An 18,807-nucleotide genomic window follows, 5' to 3' on the forward strand; every position below is an offset into this window, starting at 1 on the left:
CGAAATAGGGGTGGGAGTACTAATTAATAGAAAAGCTACGTAATTGGGAACCAACGAACGCCGATGCCTTTTCCCGTTAAAAACGCACAGACAGCGTGAAAAACTTTTGACGACCGGCCGAGCCACCCATCCCTCGGCCATCTCCCTACGCCGTCCTGCCGTGCGGGGTCCCCCCGTCTCGGGAGCCTCTCCCACAGCCGCTCCCTCCCTCCCTCCCTCCGAGCCTCCCTCACAGCCGCTCCCTCCCTCCCTCCCTCCCGGAGGCGGTGCCGGGGCGCAGTGCGCCTGCGCGGCGCTCCCGGAAGCGGCGGCGGCGGCGGGGCAGGGACCCCGCGGTGCGCTGAGAGGGGCCGGGGCGGCGGCGGTGGCGGCTCTGCCCGCCTGGGGGGCGGCGGCGGCGAACATGACGAACTTCATCTCGGTGCAGCTGAAGAAGGCCTCGGAGGTGGACCTGGCCAAGCCGCTCTGCAAGTTCATCCAGCAGAGCTACCCGGGCGCCGAGGCGCAGGCCGAGCACTGCCGCGCCGCCGAGGAGCTCAGCCGGCTCCGCAAGAGCGCGCTCGGCCGCCCGCTCGACAAGCACGAGAGCGCCTTGGAGACGCTCCTCAGGTGGGGCCCTCGACATCCCCTCCTCCTCCTCCGTCTCCCCCAGCCCTGCGTCCCTGCGGGGCCCCGGCGGCAGCTGCGGGCCCTGGGCGTGGCGGCCCCGGATCCAGGTGCGGGCGGGCCGAGGTGTGGGCGGCCCTTCCTGCCGGGAAGAAGCGGCCGGGGCTGCCGGGCCGGCTCCGGCGGCCTGTGGGAGATGCAGGCGCCCTGGCGCTGGGTTGTCCTGCAGCATCCCGGGGTCCCTCGCCGCGCCGCTCGGGTGTCGTGGGGCGTCACATGATGGCAGCGCTGGCGTGGGGGGAGGCCTTGTCCCCACTAGCGTACCCTTCCCAGGGCTTGTGTCACGCTGGGAGCTCTTGGATCTAGAAATCGTGAAATCGTAGAATGCTAAGGGATTGGAAGGGAGCTTAAAGATCATCTCGTCCCAACCCCTTCCCCCCCCTGCCCATGAACAGGAACACCTTCCATTAGAGCAGATCGCTCAAGGCCTTATCCAGCCTGGCCTTCAAAGCTGTGAGCGATGGGGCCTCTCTGGGCAACCTGTTCTAATGTGTAAACACCCTCACAGTAAAGAATTTCTGCCTAATATCGGACATAAATTTTCCCTCTTTCAGTTTGTACCCATGACAGAGCATTTTGCTCATCTGAGAGAGGAAAAGTTTTATTATTTTGCTGTTGCAGCTTTCTTTTCACTTCCCTTTCAGTTTTGAGTATGAGTTTGTTTTTGTTTTTTTGTTATTGTCCTGATTTTCTTCTATTTGCTGTGTTTAGCAGCTTCTTAATTAATTTGCTTCTTAAGTTATTTGCAAAGTCATATCCTCTTTCTTTTTTCTACTTAATGCTGTCAGAAAGTTTAGTGGGGCTTCTGTGGTGCTGGAGTTACCAGAGGTTAGATGAGGAAAAGATTCATCTGTGCCTTCTGCCTGATTACATAAAGCCTGGGTTAGGACAAACTGCTCCCTCATCTGCAGAAGCAGTTGCTTTTTCCTACCTCTGTAGAACATTTATGGATTGCAATATTGACAGGAAAAACAAAGAGCTACTGGAGAGGGTCCAGTGCAGGGCCACAAAGATGATTAGGGGTCTGAAACGTCTCTTTTATGAGGAGAGACTGCAGGAGGACCTGTTTAGTCTAGAGAAGAGAAGATCGAGAGGGGATCTCATTAATGCGTGTAAATATCTCAAAGGTGGGTGCCTAGAGGAGGGTGCCAGACTCTTTTTGGTGGTGCCCAGCAACGGGATGAGGAGCAGTGGCCAAAAGCTAAAGTATAAGATCTTCTTTCCACTGAGGGTGGCAGAGCACTGGAATGGGCTGTCCAAGGAGGTGGTGGCGTCTCCCCCTCTGGAGACATTCAGAAACCATCTACACACCTTCCCGTGTGACCTGCTCTAGGTGACCCTGCCTTAGAAAGGGGGTTGGAGTAGATGATCTCCATAAGTCCCTTTCAGCCCTATCAGTTCTGTGCATTACTGTGGTAACCTTGTTGTTCTGTTTCTCTGTGTTGGAAATATTTTGAGCCAATGTATTTGTAGCTCATCTACTCACTGAGGTCACTTTGATTCATTCACTACATTAATACTAGGTACACATTTCTACTTGCAAAGCTGGGATCAAACATTTGCAGTATCAAAAATGCATTTTTACATAGTGGCAGCCACCTGGTTTTTTGTTTTAAAGGAAAAAAGATAGAGGAATTTTCTATTATAGGGAGAAGTCATACTTGGAGACACATTTCTGTAATATCATGAACAAGTAAAATTACACTTGATGTTCACTAGAATCTCTTATTTACAAAATTTACAAGTTGAAGAGAAATGGAAAGAAACAAGTGCTTTGTTAAAAAGAAGGCGAGTGTTGTGAAATAACTTACTGATTTTTTTGAGCTTATCAACCCTTCACTGGGTGTTTATACTATAAAAGCTATGACTGTACTGATCATGTTTTACAGTATCTTTGTAGTTTCCTGCTCTGTTCCTGCCTTATTACTGCGTATGTTTTTGAAGGTACTTGTGCTTATGCCTGTTGAAGGTTGGGGAAATTGTGAGCATCTATGAACTGAAAGAGGGACTTTACCAGCCAAATTGAAAGGCATATTATTATCTTCTCTTGAATGCTGGAAATAAGCTTCCTTTTCTGAAGGTGCCAGTCAGGATTGCCCTTAGCTTCTATCTGAAGTCCCTATTTGGCTCAGCCACATTTATCATTTCATCCTATTTAGCAGTTGTTTGCATGACCGAAAGAAGGCAGCCCTCTTTTCAGTTCTTGTCCTTATGGTTTTTCTGGAAGGCAAAATGTGTACATGGCATTCTGAGCAACTTGAATGAGTTCAGTGGAAGGTCAGATGAACATCAGAGCTGGTGCAAAATAAATAGAAGTAGTGTTGCTGGAAGCCAAGGGTCTGAGCAGGACCTCCCTCTTTTGTTGCCAGCAGATTATTGAATAAAGTTATCCATAATATGCAACTTCACCTCAGGTTTTCTCTCTGAATAATGAAAGGAAGCCACTTGCAATTTCATAATTACCAGTTTTGAGTCAGTTCCATATGCAGTGATCTGCTGGTCTCTGCTGGTCAGCAGTGACTGGCAGATGTATTTAGCTGTCCCAGATGCTGTTGCAGTAGTCAGGAGCTGTTGAATGTGGCTCTGCACCAGTATAAATATGAAGTGATATCCCTTCCTTGCAGAAGGGATATCATCTGCATTTTAAGTTGTGTTGCTTGAAAATATTTGTTTATTTTGTAGTGGAAGTGAGATAAGATGAAGGTCTGAACTGATTGTAAGTTAGAGAAAATAAAACAATCCGATATATGTTTTCCCTTATTTCTTAACAAGTTATGGGTGGCTTGTCCCTGTCTGACCATTTATATTCATATATTTATATGCTGGAAAATAAGTTTGCTCTTACTCTGTTAAGACTATTCTGACATGTATTCTGTTAATTATTCTGCAAGGCACAGTGGCTTTAAGAAGTCAAACCGTCTGCACATTCAGAAATTTGAAGTATCTGAGTTTATGATACAAAGAACAGAAGTGCTTGAGTGCCTTGTGTTTCATCTGAAAATGTCCTCACCTTTCCAACTTCTCATATTTTCCTATTACTATTTAAGAGTGGTAGTCAGTCTTATGTTTAAATAACAACTTTAACAAGCTTTTTCATTGGAGTTTAAAACTGGTTTGTTAGCAAAGTAAGGTTGGAAAAACTAATTAAAACATGGATACCCTTTGCATATATTTACTTTTTGGAGGCTTTTTATAGACCCTAATACCTAGTAGAGCATTGTAGACTATGTAACTCTTAAGAAATGAGAGCTTAAGCTTCTGCTAACTAATCTAGGATTTGCCCTTGGTTTTGTAATTTTTAGAAGCCTTGTTTTGCTGAGTAGTCGCTACAGATTTTTTTTTCTTTTGTGGAAGAAATTAACTCCGTTGCAGCCACATTTCCTAGACAAGCACTGTCCAGTAAAACTTTAAAAGTGAGTGGTGTGCTGTTGTTCAGCTGCTGAATGCAAAGGCTTGTCTTTGGAGAAGTGTTTGAGATACCCAGTGAAAAGGGGCATAGTGAAACTGGGACAGACCTCAGCCTGCTTCCAAGCTTTCTTTGTTCTGTCAGAATCTGAGCGCTCTCAAGGTGACGTAGGTGTGCTTGGTACAGATGTTTCTCCTTAAATTCTGTCACAGCAGATTTGATTTAGTGGTGCTTTTCTTTTTTTTCCTTCTGAGTATAATTATAGCTTCGAGGGATTCCTTGCTTCCTCTAATATTAAATCTAGCCTGGACTTAATTTCCTTTTTCTGGAGACATGGGGTGGGGGTATGACTTTAAGTGGTTTAATTTTGCTAACAACTCCTGCAGTTTTGTTTTTGTTTTTTTTTTTTTAAAAGAAAGGGGGAGTGGGAGGGGTAGTGCATGGTTTTATTTTGATTGCTCAAATTTTCTGAGGGCTGAAAGTTGCAGTTGTGATTTCCAGCTGTGAGTTCGGGACTCTGGTTCTTATCTTGAAGGGCAAAGACAGATCTTTTGTCTCTCACGATCATTTAAAGGGGATTTTTTTTTATGATTGTTCGGAAGAGGAAGAGAATTTGAGTTTCTTAATGCAATACATATATTAATTAAATTCTGATTTTAAATCTTGACTTCCAACTCATTTGATGTCTGTTTTTTACTAGCATTTAGAAGTGTGTAATGCCTGTTTTGATGAGAGATTGTTGTACTCTGAGCATCAGATCTGTGTTGCCCCCCCTGCTGTAGCTCTGGTTTATCACTGGTACAGCCAAACAACACTCAACTGTGTTGTGCCTTGTGTTCTTTGTGTTTTGATAGTTAGATTAGTATAAATTTAGTTTTAAATTACACCTTTGTGTTTACCCTCGTCTTTCAATGTGTAACTGACTTGTGCATCAAATGGTCTTTCCTCCTGTAGTTATTTTCTTGGTACTGCTAGTTTTACACTGTCCTGTGGTTAACATTTTCATTTACCATTTTATATGTTTATACCGTTATATTTATACCACTTATAAAACTAGAAAACTTCACATGTTTGTCTTCTGGGTTTTTTTTGTGTGTGTGCAGAGCTTTAAAGAGCTCTTAAATTTTGAGAAGAGTTTCAAGTTCTCTAATAAAAAGAAGTGACATCACTTAAAATAGTAATGTAAATTCTGAACTTGTTTAAAACGATCAGAAGAAAAGCCCCATGTTATTGGTATTCAGTGATGCTAAATGCAGCCATGTGCATGTTTAGGAGGAGCATACACCTCTTTGGGTTATTTTCTCCGTGGTTGTGTTGACATACAAAGAATAGTCTGTTTGCAGGCGGCTCAGGCTTGGGCACACCCGGCTTCACAAGGACATTTGACAGGCTCTGCTGCTTGACTCTGTCCTCATGGCAGATGAGGACAGTGTAATCATGGAATGTGGGAAGACAGCTTGGCTTTAGTGGTGGCTTTTGGTTAACAAATTCAATTGAGGCAGGATGAGACAGCATGAAAAGTCTCCTTTTCTTTGTGATACTATGTGAAAACAACTGTGTTGAGACCAGATGAAGGCAATGAAGAAAGTATATTTAAATATAGTGGTTGCAGTGATCTTCAGTGGCTGTTATTACTGTTAACTCTACCTTTCACATACACTTGATAAATTGTTTAATCTTGTTTAAACTGCTGTCACAGCAGATATCTGCAGACTTTGTTTTCCTTTCTTCTTTTCCCTGTAACCCTACAAGGTTATTAGTGGAGATCCTGTTGGGTTACTGCTGCAGATTATTGTAGCTTTTGGTATGGCTTAGTGTATTGATATGGCTTAGTATATTGTGTCTTAAATTGCAGTGACTCTGTTGAACTCAGAAACCTGTAGTGTTATATACACTAGCAGATATGATTAACTGAAAAATATAATAAACCTATTTTTATTGTTGCATATGAGTTTTGAAAATGCTTCTTGAGATTTTAAACATTTATTGCCTGCACAGCATATGTCTTGTGCACGTGCTTCGTGCCTATGTTGGTAGTAATCAATATTTAATAATGTGAGGAAATGGGGACAATATTAATCCTGTTTTACAGACCATGAAAGTCATCACTGAAAGGTGTTTTGTATATTGGGAATATAAATTCTTTAAAAAACCCTGACCAATATAATGTTGAGTGTGTGCCCATATGGCACATGCTACAGGAAGAGTATGAGGAACCAGGTTTCATGTATTATGTGTTCTTAGCAACTGGCTGTTTAAAGGTTTTGCTTTCTGCATCCAGCCTGTCATGTTTAACAATTGGTGCAGGTGTAGGGTACCACTCTGGAAAAGTTTGAATTGCTTACTGTTCCCTGGATAGATTGTGTGAGGGACTGTGCTATATTTGCTGTATTATCTTTCTGGCATTCTTTCATCTTCCACTGTGAGCAGACAAAATATTGGCACAGAGAAACTTTTGGTTTTGATTCACCATGAGTGCTAGAATATACTCTAATGAAAACTAGGTTTAGAACTAAAGAATTTTATCAAGGTTCAGGCTCTACAGTTGGTGCTCTGCAAGACAAATGGCATCTATTTATTTCAAAGGCATTGAAGTTGAAACGTTTGAACCAGAACTTGTAGTGGAGTGGGTTATAATGCTCAGATCAAGAGAGTATGGTGTAGCATGTTAATATTAGGTCAAGTGCTGTATGCAATTAACTTTTGTAGCATGGCTTAAAGTACTCTTTGTGTCCCTGTGTGAATATAGGAACTCCTATGCATGATACTCTCTTCTAATCCACCTTCCATCAGGTGGATGGGTCAGTTTTGTCGCAGCTTTGCCTGTGATACTCTTTTACACTGAAGTAAGACAGGGTTTCCACATTATCTGTGAAAGACTACCTCCTGCTGAACTTGTTCCTCTGCTGAAAAAATCCCTTTAGGCAGAAATTCTGTCTGTCCTGCAAATCCTCCATAGTTACAAATGAGCTTCACAACTTGTGTGTAGAATTTTTGTGCCCTTTTCCTTACCCTACATGCCAGCTTAAGAAACAAAACTATTAATTTGATTTATCTAATAGTTGTTTCTTTCTTTTTCAATAGATATTATGATCAGCTGTGTTCAATTGAACCAAAGTTTCCATTCTCTGAAAATCAGGTAAGAAGACTTACGAAACCCATAAACTGAATCATGGCACCCATGATGTATGACTTCCAAGCCTGTACCTAATCCTCTAAAGGGTATTTCTCTCAAACAAGGCATTTAATCTCTTTGAGCCTTATTTTCCTAATCTCTGTTTATTTTCTAGCTGGTGCTTGCATATAATCTGTGCTGAAACTTCCCCTTTAGTGGCCATAATTGCCTTTGTTTTACAGAAACATTTTGATTTTTGGCTAGTGATCACCGTGGTCTAGGTTGGAAAGAGTTATGCTGTGCTGATTCCTGTTTTTCCAGAAGTCTATTTCATACTATGTTCTAAAGGCTTTTTAAAACATAATTTCTATGGGATGGAATATGATCTTTGGTTTTTGAAGCACAGATGTTTCATTCACAACACCTAACATAATAAACCAAGTAAGAGCTTACCACTGTATTTCTGCCTCTGTATCTACAAATGACATAGTTTTTATATAGGTATGGTGTTCATTAGGGTTTGAGGGTTTTTTTTCTACCACATTTTTTTAGAATCCTGAATCTACAGAGAAATTCAGCTGAACCTCTGCCTACTGAAGCCTTCCTCAGATGGAAATGAATAGATCTGTAGGCTCCTGTATTTTGGTGGAAAAAGATGTGGGTTTTCTTTGGGTGTGTTTAGAAATATAACAGAATTTATATTTCTTTCTGCATTAAGTCGTAATTAAATGGTAATACTATGATTAAAAGGAAAAATTTCTGTCTTACAGGTTATAAGTAAGGGAATAATTTTAATGCCCTTCTGACTTCCACAGGAGTTTTGCGTGTAGCTGCAGTCACTTGTAGCCAAGAACAGCACTTTGGTTTTCATTGTGCAAATGTTTTGATATGATGATCTGCAAACCCTGGGATAAAGAAAACTGGAAAACTTAGAGAGCAAGATCTGCTGTATCTGTAAACTGTTCCATTCAAGGGAAGAAGTAGTCAGTGGAAGCAGCAATGAACAGCTGCAGACCAGAACTTCCTCCACTAAGCATTGCTGCTAGAGGAAAAATATATTATCAAACAGAACCCTGTAGCTTCTGAAGTAATTCTTACCCAGCACTTTAAACTGAGGATTTTTGCTGTCTTTTCTGGTTTGATACCAGTTGCCTACAACTAATTGATCAGCTGAATAAGGAATCAAATTGTGGAACTTGAAAGCAGTTTCTATAAGAGTTTGCATTGTCTGTGGAATATGTGCTGGAAGTATAAATAATAGACACTCTTTTATTCTCTTTTCTGAGGGCATTTCCTGATAATGTTGCTATTGAATTCACTCGTAACAATGAGTGGATTTTGGTATTACAAAACAGAACCAAATAGTCTAGTAATTTGGAACAGTGGAAAATGCCTGATTGGGCAGTTTCCTTAAAACTGGGACTACACCCAACCATCAGACTTACTGGGAAAGGAATGTCTTGGTTTGGAAACAAATTTGTCTGTTGCTCAGAATGTGAACAGAGCTGAAAGATAATTCTGAGAATTTCTGTCTTGTCTACTTGAAATGTTTTGAGCAAACTAGGAGGAAGGAAAAGAGATACACTAATTTTTGTTTTGAATAACTCTTGATTTTTCTAAAACTTCCAGAATGTTTGTAACACCACAAGTGAATGAAAAGTTTTATACAATTCGAATGTAAGGGCTAAGTACATAAATTTGGGATATTTTAAGGAGATTTTATATTTGATTTTAGAGGTAAAGATCTTTCTTTTTCTCAACTTTCAGATCTGTGTAACATTTACGTGGAAAGATGCTTTTGATAAAGGATCACTTTTTGGAGGATCTGCCAAATTGGGTATGTGAATGTATTGAAAACTCAAGTATTAAAGATACTAAACTTTTGGAGAATATTTTTATATAGTTGAATTAATTGTCTTTCTAGTATTTTCAACATAGCTTTTAAATGATGTAGTGGTTTGACCTTGGCTGAGCGCCAGGTGTCCACACAAACCACCCAAACACTCCCCTCCCCTTCAACTGTATTAGTAATGAGTTAATCACTTCAACGCTGGCAATGAACAAATAGGCACCATCCAAAGAATTATTATAAAATTGAAATTTAATGTTAGATTCCCAGAGGCACAATTAGATCTGCAGTCTGGTAGTAGTTGTACTGTCTGCTTCTCAGACTTTTTCTAGGAACAACCCCAATTGGTATTAATCAAAATTGTTCATGGTAACAAGATTCAGTAGTAAGTTTTCAGTAATCCAGATTTTATTGGTCTAAATTAGTAAGAACATTATGAAATGTGCTTGTGAGTGAGTGAGTCCCCTTCAAAAAGGAGTGTTGGTAGCTGGCTTCACTAACCCAGCCTTGACATCAGATTTTGTTCAAGAGAATAGAAGGATTTGCCCGTGCATCTGAAATTATTCTTTTATCACTTCTTTTAAAAATATTTTCATATGTATTTGAAAACTTGGAAAGAAAAAAGAATTATATTTGTTTCCTGCAAACTTAAGGAGTTTTATTTGTTTTAGTCGTATAGGAACAATTCTGCACTGCAAATTCAGGATCATTAAATGGATTTGGGACACTTGCTGATAGGGAAGTAAGACTAAATCATTTTGAGTTGAATGAGGAGCTGTTCAGTCATGTATCAACATTCTTTAGTATTTCTATTTATACCTAAGTGTTCATCCTGACTAACATTATAAGATGACCAGTGCAATTTTGAAGTTCTAGACAAAGCCTGAAAAAAATGCTAGAGTGCTTACCCTGTTTTTATTTTTGAAGTCTTGCATCCTTTCTATAGTTCTCTGTTAACAACCACTGAAAGTCTTTGCAGTTTTCCGTGTTCTGCATTCACCTGCTGAAGTTGTGCCTTTGTGAACTATACGAGTATCAATACACCACATTCCTGTGCATACACAAGTCCTTACTTTCTTTTCTAACTGTTCTAAGATGCTCTTCGGGATAATTGGAGACCTTCATGAAGATGCTGTGGGTTTTTTCTCAGAATTTGGTTCATCCTGTCTTCTTTGGGTCTAACATTTAATGAGGATGGAACCTGTTTCATAGTAAAGTTCAGAATATTTAGTTATGACTTAAACATAATCTGTGAATCACTAAAGATTTATAATAACTGTGAGGAAAAAAAAACAGTAATCATAATGGTGATGATTACCCTGAGAATTTGAGTGAATATGACATCACAGCATCTTGAGAAAGCTTGCTTGTCTGCAGGTTAATTATATGCTAGTCTAAATAATCTGTGAGGCAGATGACCAGAGACTCAGGTAGCAGTCCATGTGAAATATCAAAGAAATTCTTGACTGAGCTGTGAGTAATCCTCAAGTAACAGGCAATGGAATAAATTTTATTTTGAAACTTTAAAGGAGATCTTGGTGAAAAGACATTAACAGAAGGAGTCTTTTATTATATATCTTTACAGTGATGTATCACAGTTTATCCAGATTAGCTACACCATGTGTGTACCTATTTGAGATCAGAATTAGCAGTGAGGTTTCCCTGTGTAAAGCAAAGCTTTCAGTTACAGAGGGAGCAAAATTCCTCTTGACTTCTAAGAGGAGGTGGTCCTGTCTCCAGGTAGAAATTCAGTGTAAAACTCCTTTGACTTCCATGGAAACAAGATCCAGGGGCGTGACTTGAGACTTCTGGTTCTTGCTGTGGTGGTGAACTCTTTGCTTCCCACCTTCCCCTGAATCCTGAATCCCAAGTCTGTATCACAGTAGCTGACAGATACTGTGACTGCTTGGGAAGTGACTGAGTTCACAGCATGGCAAGTAATATGAAATATGTCGACTAAGTTAATAGGTAGTGCTATAAACAGATGAGTCTGTGGAAAATCTGTATTGGTAAACAGCTGTTCTCACTGTAGTAAATCACACTTGAGGTGCAGTCCAGAGTGTGAAGTAATTCTGCATTTAAAGTAATTTTGTACTTCAGAAACTTTAAAGCCGTATTTTCTTTCCTTTCTTGTATTTTTAGTGTTATTTAAGTTTAAAAGATCTTCTTTTTAGAAAAATTCTGGAAAAATAAATTTCAGAAGAGACATTAGCTAGATAAATGACTGTTATCTTCATGAGATACAGTGACTGTGCAACTCCGCTCAGGGAAACAAAATGGGAAAAATGGCATGTCAGATTTATGCCTGCTTGTCTGAAAGTTGCATGCAGGTCAGGGAGCACTAATGTAGAAACTTCAGAGATGTGTTAAATTAATTTGTAGCTGTATAAAGAGGCTGGATGTTAGTGAAATGAAACAAATATGCATCTTTAGTACCTTCATGTTTTAAGGACAACTGTACCTGGGTCTGTGAAATTGAAAATTCACTAGTTGTCTCTTCTGTATTCTCCAAGAGTAGTGTCTGCACACTTTTTAACACCAGTAGGAGACCAATATCTGCAGTGTTTGGTTTTTCCAGCACTTGCATATAGCAAATAAGCTTTTGAAAGCAATGAATATGTTCAAAATGGTTCCTGTTCAGGTATTTCTAGTTCTAGAAGTGTGGGCTCCATCCTTTGGGGCTATGAAGTACTGCAGGAGATGCATCTGGACAGGCTACACTGCTGTTTAGTGAGCTCAAGTTTTAATTAAGTAAATCCTTAACTGTTTCAATACATGCATAATGAAGATATTTGTCAGAATTTTCAGTCTAAAACGATAGCTTTGAGAATGAAAAATTCCTTACATTTCAATAAATAGGAAGACAGGCCTATCTAAAAATAAAAGTTTTTGTAATTGTACAGTTATTACAAAGTGATTAAGTGGAAGTTCATATTTCAGATTATCTCACAGTAATGCTTCAAGATCCAAAAAACTGCACTGTATTTATAAGGACTTGGAAATTATTTAATGTAGATGTTCATGCTATTGCTTTCATGCTTTAGGCTGCTTTCTGTAGTTCCTCGCATGGAAACATTTTGTGGAAGTACTGAATTAGACTGTGTAAAGCCTTCAGAATTTGACTTTGACTTTAAAAGTTCAGTATGATTGGGGTTTTGTTTGTTTTTGCTTGAAACTGTTGATAATTGTAGTGTTGGCCTCAGCTGTAGGATATTTTTTCAACAGTCTGGGTAACTGTCTGTCTTGTTTGCAGCTCTGGCAAGTTTGGGGTATGAAAAGACCTGTGTTTTGTTCAACTGTGGAGCATTGGCAAGCCAGATTGCAGCAGAACAGAATCTGGAAAACGATGAAGGACTAAAAGCTGCAGCTAAGCATTATCAGGTAGAGAGGCACCCTGCTTCTGCTTATGCATTCAGAACAAGTAATCTTAGAACATCAAATAAGTATCTCTCTATTTTAAAACTATATATACACATGCATAAAAAATATATATATATGTATGTATTTTCCTGCTCTTAGTTGCAAAGTTGGATTGGTTATGTACCTGGTCTTGTCTCATATTTATTTACCAGATTTGGAGGGTATAATTCTGTGCTGTTCCCCATACTCCTTCCCTCAAACATGTTGATAACTAATAACCTTCAGCTTAAGATTTAATAGTTTTAACTAGTGTAAGTTGAAGTTTTAACAAGTTATATAGTAATAATCTCTTCTTTATGGAATGCATTAGAATTTCCATATTTTTATGTCATTGGGTGTAATCAATATACCTTTACTTATACCTTGTCATGATAAGTGTCTCAGTGAGAATGGCTCCAAGAACAAGAGGTCACCAGGAATTGGTTTTAGTGGCTAAACAATAAATGGGAGACCATATACCAAAGAATTTTTTTTGTATTTTTATATGTATTATACTTGTAAGAGAGAAAATCTGAAAAATCTGAATGGTAATGTATTATTTTGTTTTACTTAGTTTGCGAGTGGTGCTTTTCAACACATTAAAGACACAGTTTTGTCAGCCTTGAATCGAGAACCTACAGTGGACATCTCTCCAGACACAGCTGGGACTCTCAGTCTTATTATGTTGGCTCAAGCGCAAGAAGTCTTTTTTTTGAAAGCAACAAGAGGTATATTTTAGTTTTTGACTTGTATATTTAAGTTCATATTACAACTTGCACTATTAAGAGTGTATAAAGGGCCTTTCAGAATTTTTTGGTTTTGCCTTTACTGATTCTCCCACTGCTCCTTGCAGGCCATGAAACACAAATGACAGATGCTTCTTAAGAATTTTTCTGAAGTTCACCTGACAATGCAGTTTTCCCATCTGTTTTTTTTGCCCCAAACCATTAGTCTTCATCTTTACACAGGATTTTGCTGGATTATATTTTTTGCCATTCCCCCCTTGAGAAGAAAAGATATTGTCCTAAAGAATTGAGAGTACTAGAAATTATGCATAAGGAGTTTTGCAAGTACTCCCTTCCTCATCTGGGGAGTGATTTCATGAGAACTTAGAAAGGAATGAGTGTGCTAGGAAACAAAGGAAATTTCCTAGGAGTTTGAGGGAAAAAATTCTGTTTGTTTGCTCCTACTTTTAACAGGGGAACTCTTTGACCAAGTCTGACTTTTAGAATGTCCATTTCATTTTGGAAAGGGAAATTCTGCAAGCACAACAAAAAAATTATTTCCCTAATTGTTAAAGGTTGATTGTAAAATACTCCTTCAGAGTCTGGATATTTTAATACAACTATTAGGGAACTTACGCTTTAAAGTATTTAGAAGAAGTTGTGCATCTAGAATTTACAGATCTGTAAAAGTAGAACTAAGGTCATATCCACAAATGGCTCTCTCTCCCCACATTATTTGGAATACAGAGGAGGAAGACAATGGGTTATTTTAACTGGGATGTTTCTTGTCTTCACAGGGAAGATCTCTAAAATTCTTGTAGCCTTACTGCCTTTAGAGAATCTCAACAAGAAACTGTTATCCTTCAGCCAAATGATAAATTATGTCTATGTTCTTTATCATGTTGCTGGAGGTATTTTAGTCTCTGCTCTAAAATAAAATTTGTATAACAAATATCTGAAACTTTTCCTTCAGGACAGAGCAAGTGCTTCCCTCATTTTGCATGATAGATAGATTTTTCTGTCACCGTCTTGATTTCTTCTTTTCCAAAACATGAAAAAGACAAGGCAAGTCTAATCCAAACACCAGGTGTGCCCGGTGAACTGAAGATCACGAGTCTGACAGTGCTTGAAGGACAGAAAGGTTAATAATCATCTGACTATGAAAGCTGTAGATTTTGCCAGATATAGAGGTTCTTTTTCCGGGGGGGGAGAGACATTTTGTGAAGAATTGTGTTTGACAACTTGATTACCTTCAAAAACCTACTTTTCAAGTGGAAATCCAAGTTTGATCTCAAAACTGAAATTTAGCTTCTTGCTGCATTGACTGTTTACCTTACTTGGAATTCTCTGATTTTTCTCTCACATGAGACAGTCCATTTATCAGCTTATGAGCTATAATGGTATTTCTGATAGAACTGAATTTATTTACAAGTTAAAAGAAAGAAGATGTGTTGGGCAAAAGCCAAATAGGTCAGTCAAATCTAACTCCCCTCCATGAGTACAGATTGTCTTTTTAATTTCTGAGCCTTTCTTCATGTTTTCTTTAAATGTCTTTTAAGTTCTGCACGTGTTTGCTGTTCTATTTCAAGGCTTGCATTGTAGCTGCAATATTTTAAAGATACATGAGTGAAAACTAAAGTGAAGAGTTGGAATGGATAGTTTTTTCCTTTTGGGTGGTGAAAGATATGTTTTGAGCTGTCTGCGTGGACAAATGAGTCTCCTCTAACATTTCCTTTGTTAATGGAAATGTTGTTAATGTGCCAGTATTTTTTATTTTTTTTTAATGCACAAGCTGTATGAAGGAAGATGCAACTACTGCACACTTGGTGGGGCTAGAAGGACAGGTTTTTTAGATTTTGTGTAAATTTTTTGTAGATTTTAGATTTTTTTGGTTTTATTACATGTTTAGTGCACCAGACAGAAACATTCTAGCAAAGACTAGTTGATAGATATCAACTAAATAAGTTGATAGATATCATGAGATCCTTCGTTGTAGTTTATCATCTAAATCTTCTTCACAGTGAAAAGATCTTTCTGGCATACCTTAAACATACTTCCTTCACAGAAGGTAAATATATTATTTCATAGCTTGTGCCTGAAACATTGTAAATAGATGTGTGAATATGCTGGTATGAACAGACCACTTAGGAATTATTTTGGTTTAATTTTGGCAGTCAAGCATACTCTGCAGAATCCCTAATCTTCCCATATTCCCCACTCATGCTTATCAATCTGTCAGTACCTAAGAATCACCTGAGTCAGGGGATGCTTGTTTGTAAGGGCAGCTGTTTAGAGTGGACAGCCGGTGTTTGCACTGATTGCCTGCCTTCTTTTGGAAGGTTGAATTGCTAGTGCAGGCCAGAGGTTATCACCTTTGTAAAAAGGAAGATAACGATTATTGCAGAATTGTTCCTATTTTAACAGTTAATGGTTATTTATGTCTTGGAATGGTGTTCCTATATTCGCTGGAAGCTGACAGTGATGTGGAGTGCAATGGAAAGGACCTGTCCCTTCTCCTCTGTTATAGTTTTTGTGAGTCCTGACACGGAACTGGGTTAGGAACAGATCCTACTGAAAATAAGATATATTTTGCTTACTAGATTTCAGGTAAATTCATTGACTTTGGCTGGCACAAGAAAGGGCTTGGAACAAGCTGCCAGAGTTCAGAGTGGAATTGTTGTATCTTTTATTGGCAGCTTACCATTGGTTTGGGGTAAAGTATCTCTCTTAATTCTGCATAAATGCCAGCAGCTGCCAAAAGATTTCTGGTACAACTGACTGAACCTTCAGTGTCATGATTGAAGTAGAAATTCTGGAAACTGCTGCTGGATGTCAAGAGAGAAGAATGGGATCCTACCTTTGAGCTTGATGTAAAGCTATACCCTGAAAATGCAGTTGCTGCTGTTTGAAGATGAACTAGTCACCTGTTCAGTTGTAAAAACCGATGATGATCTTTAATTGTTCTTTTCTTTTTTTTCTCCTCCTCCCCGCAGATAAAATGAAAGATGGTATCATAGCTAAACTAGCAAATCAAGCTGCAGATTATTATGGTGATGCTTACAAACAGTGTCAATATAAAGATACTTTGCCCAAGGTTAGTAACTCATTGTTACTGTGAAAAACTGTTATTGTTTACAATGTGCTCGATGAAATACACTTAAAATATATCCTCAAGAAGAGCTGACATATTGGCACATTTAAGGAAAATGAACCCACAATTCGAAAAAACTGAAAAATATAGGGGGTAAAAGTGTGGTTTTTTTAAATAAGTAAAATATTATTATATGAAGTGTGTTTATTTGTAACACATTTCATTAAAGTGAACTTGAAATGTTTATAGTGGTATTTAGGGATGCATTCTTAGAACTTAATGCCTTACTAAATCTGTTTTCAAACTAACATTTTCTATTGAGGCTTAATTGGCTTCTAGTCTCTATGTTTTCATGTGAAAATTGCTCTCATGTTGAGTCCAGCATGAATACAATGGTGCTGTTCACGTACCTGCTAGTGAAAAACATGACTGGAAGTCAGTGTGTGTCTTCTGTCCTTCTACCTGCCTCCTCCTCTTTCTCCACCCCAAAACAATCTTGATACTTGTAAATCATCCCATTTAGTCTTGACTGTTTGTTTGAATGCTGTTGATTTTGGAAGAGGTAGAAAGATCTCTTTTTCATGCTCTTAGAGTATTTCTCACTTAGGTATTATGTTTATGATGATTTCTGAGAGGCAGTGAGGCCTTTGCTTTATCTTTTGTTGTTGTGTACCTTTCTAAGCTGTAGATCTACTCCCTGTTCCAGTTGCAAAGTAATCTCTCAATTGATTATTTCAAAGAACATAAGGTTTGCTGGTTAACACCAGCTTTGAGAACAATTACATTTTTAGGAGTGTGACTTAGAGGTTGATTTAATGTGTCGAACTCCAGTGGCAAGGCCTCCCAGACAGCTTTGTCTTCCAAATTTACCCTTTTTTAACTTTATTTTTTTCATCTCTGGGGGAAAACATCAGTCTGGTTTTCCAGTGCTCCTTGATTTAAGAAATAAAACCATAAGGCCAAATCCTTGATCTAACACCTTGTCTGTACTCTGAACTGCTGCATAATGTTTTCTTCATGTCTTGGTTGGTACTCCTGCAAAGATAAGTGCATTTATATAGAAGTCTAAAAATGACTTTTAAATTGCCGTCCATGTCAATAGTTTTTGGTCCTCTTTAATTGTTCTTTCCTTTCATAACTGTAGAGTTACTTTCTCGGTAAGGCCTGCTGCTGTTTTAACTGTAATTAATCTGTTTGATTAAAAACAAAAAAAAAATGAAAAAAAATAACCCAGAGGACCTATCTTTCTACCCACCTCCATTTCTTAAGAGCACTGTCTTGGCTTTGTCTTGGGGTTATTTGGGTGTGTTCTTGCAGCTGTCCTTTCTAATACATGCATGCGTTTCTAATCTCTAAAGTAAATGTTGTGACTTCGTGGCTTGAATTTAAATTGTAGTTCATCTACAGTAAAGGACAGTAAGAGTTCTGCAACAGTGGATAAAAAAAATATTCAATCCATGCAAAGTCACACTGTCTCTGACATTTACCTCTAATGTTTTAACCTATCTAAACCATTAATTGGGTGATTCTAATTTCCTTTTCTTCTTCCTTTTTCTTCCTGCATCCCATGTTGTCTGTGGTGGTTAATATGGTTGGACTTTCCCCTGGTCAGTATTTCTATTTCCAGGAGGTGTTTCCTGTTCTGGCTGCAAAGCACTGCATTATGCAGGCCAATGCAGAGTATCATCAGTCTATTCTGGCAAAGCAGCAGAAGAAATTTGGTGAAGAAATTGGGAGGTTACAGGTGAGTAGCTTGCTTTCTTCTCTGAAAAATATAGAAAAACTTAAAATCCTGAAAAGCTAACTCAGAATTCTAAAATTCAGTTAACTAAGAAGGAAACATATTCAGAAGTTGCAGAGCATGTTTATCACATGAATCAAATTATTAGCAGCTGCATAGAGGAGAGGTATCTCTGTAGCTTTTATAAAGATGTATTTTAATGATTTTTGGACAGTTTGATAGTGCTTGACTTGTTAAGTCTATATCTTTACGTTTGCTTAGGCTTCTTATCTCAGTATAGCTAATACAACAGATTGTTAATAAATTTCCTAATTAATGTTAGTAAAACAAATTCCCCAAATAATAAAATTCTGTCTGGTCTGTACATTAAACTCCTTTGCTGCAATTCTGATTTAAATCTGAATATTTTTTGAAAAGCACACCAACAGTTCTGTTTTTATTCTTAATCGTTTTTTCCTCTATATCTGGTTTCTAGAGGGACTCAGATATACATGTTGTAGTGAGTAAGGTCTTCTCATGTTTTAAGCACAATAGAGGAAAAATGGTTAAAATTAACTCCTTTCTTCAAGTCTCCTAAACCTTGAGAAAATAAATACATGAAGTGCCACTTCGACTGATTTGTAGAATCAGTAAGAATGAGTAGTAAAGGTGTGGGGTTTTTTTCTTGTTTGTTTGTTTTTAGTGAAACCTGAGGGAAAATACTCCCTTATTACTTATTTTAGGACTGCTTCATGAACAGCATGTAGTCACAAGTTAAAACACAAGTGTTGTCTTATTTAATACAGTTAGTAAGCTAGAAGTTATTATATCCTGTT

General features: G+C 38.4%; 1 protein-coding gene across 2 annotated transcripts in view; it reads left to right on the forward strand.

Moving 5' to 3' along the window:
• Positions 1-263: 263 nt before the first annotated feature.
• PDCD6IP (programmed cell death 6 interacting protein) overlaps positions 264-18,807 on the forward strand; it is a 33,507-nt gene continuing 14,963 nt past the window's right edge. Inside the window, exons 1-7 of one of the 2 annotated variants that reach the window (XM_050331838.1) lie at positions 264-609; positions 7,157-7,211; positions 8,955-9,024; positions 12,290-12,417; positions 13,010-13,163; positions 16,154-16,254; positions 17,864-17,995. In XM_050331838.1, the coding sequence (XP_050187795.1) occupies positions 404-609; positions 7,157-7,211; positions 8,955-9,024; positions 12,290-12,417; positions 13,010-13,163; positions 16,154-16,254; positions 17,864-17,995 (846 nt within the window). In that variant the 5' untranslated portion in view covers positions 264-403. The remainder of the gene's footprint in view (positions 610-7,156; positions 7,212-8,954; positions 9,025-12,289; positions 12,418-13,009; positions 13,164-16,153; positions 16,255-17,863; positions 17,996-18,807) is intronic. The other variant, XM_050331847.1, reaches the window with a different exon arrangement.

Source organism: Myiozetetes cayanensis, unplaced genomic scaffold (assembly GCF_022539395.1).
Source record: "Myiozetetes cayanensis isolate MyiCay16 unplaced genomic scaffold, myiCay2020 scf1, whole genome shotgun sequence".
Classification (NCBI taxonomy): domain Eukaryota; kingdom Metazoa; phylum Chordata; class Aves; order Passeriformes; family Tyrannidae; genus Myiozetetes; species Myiozetetes cayanensis.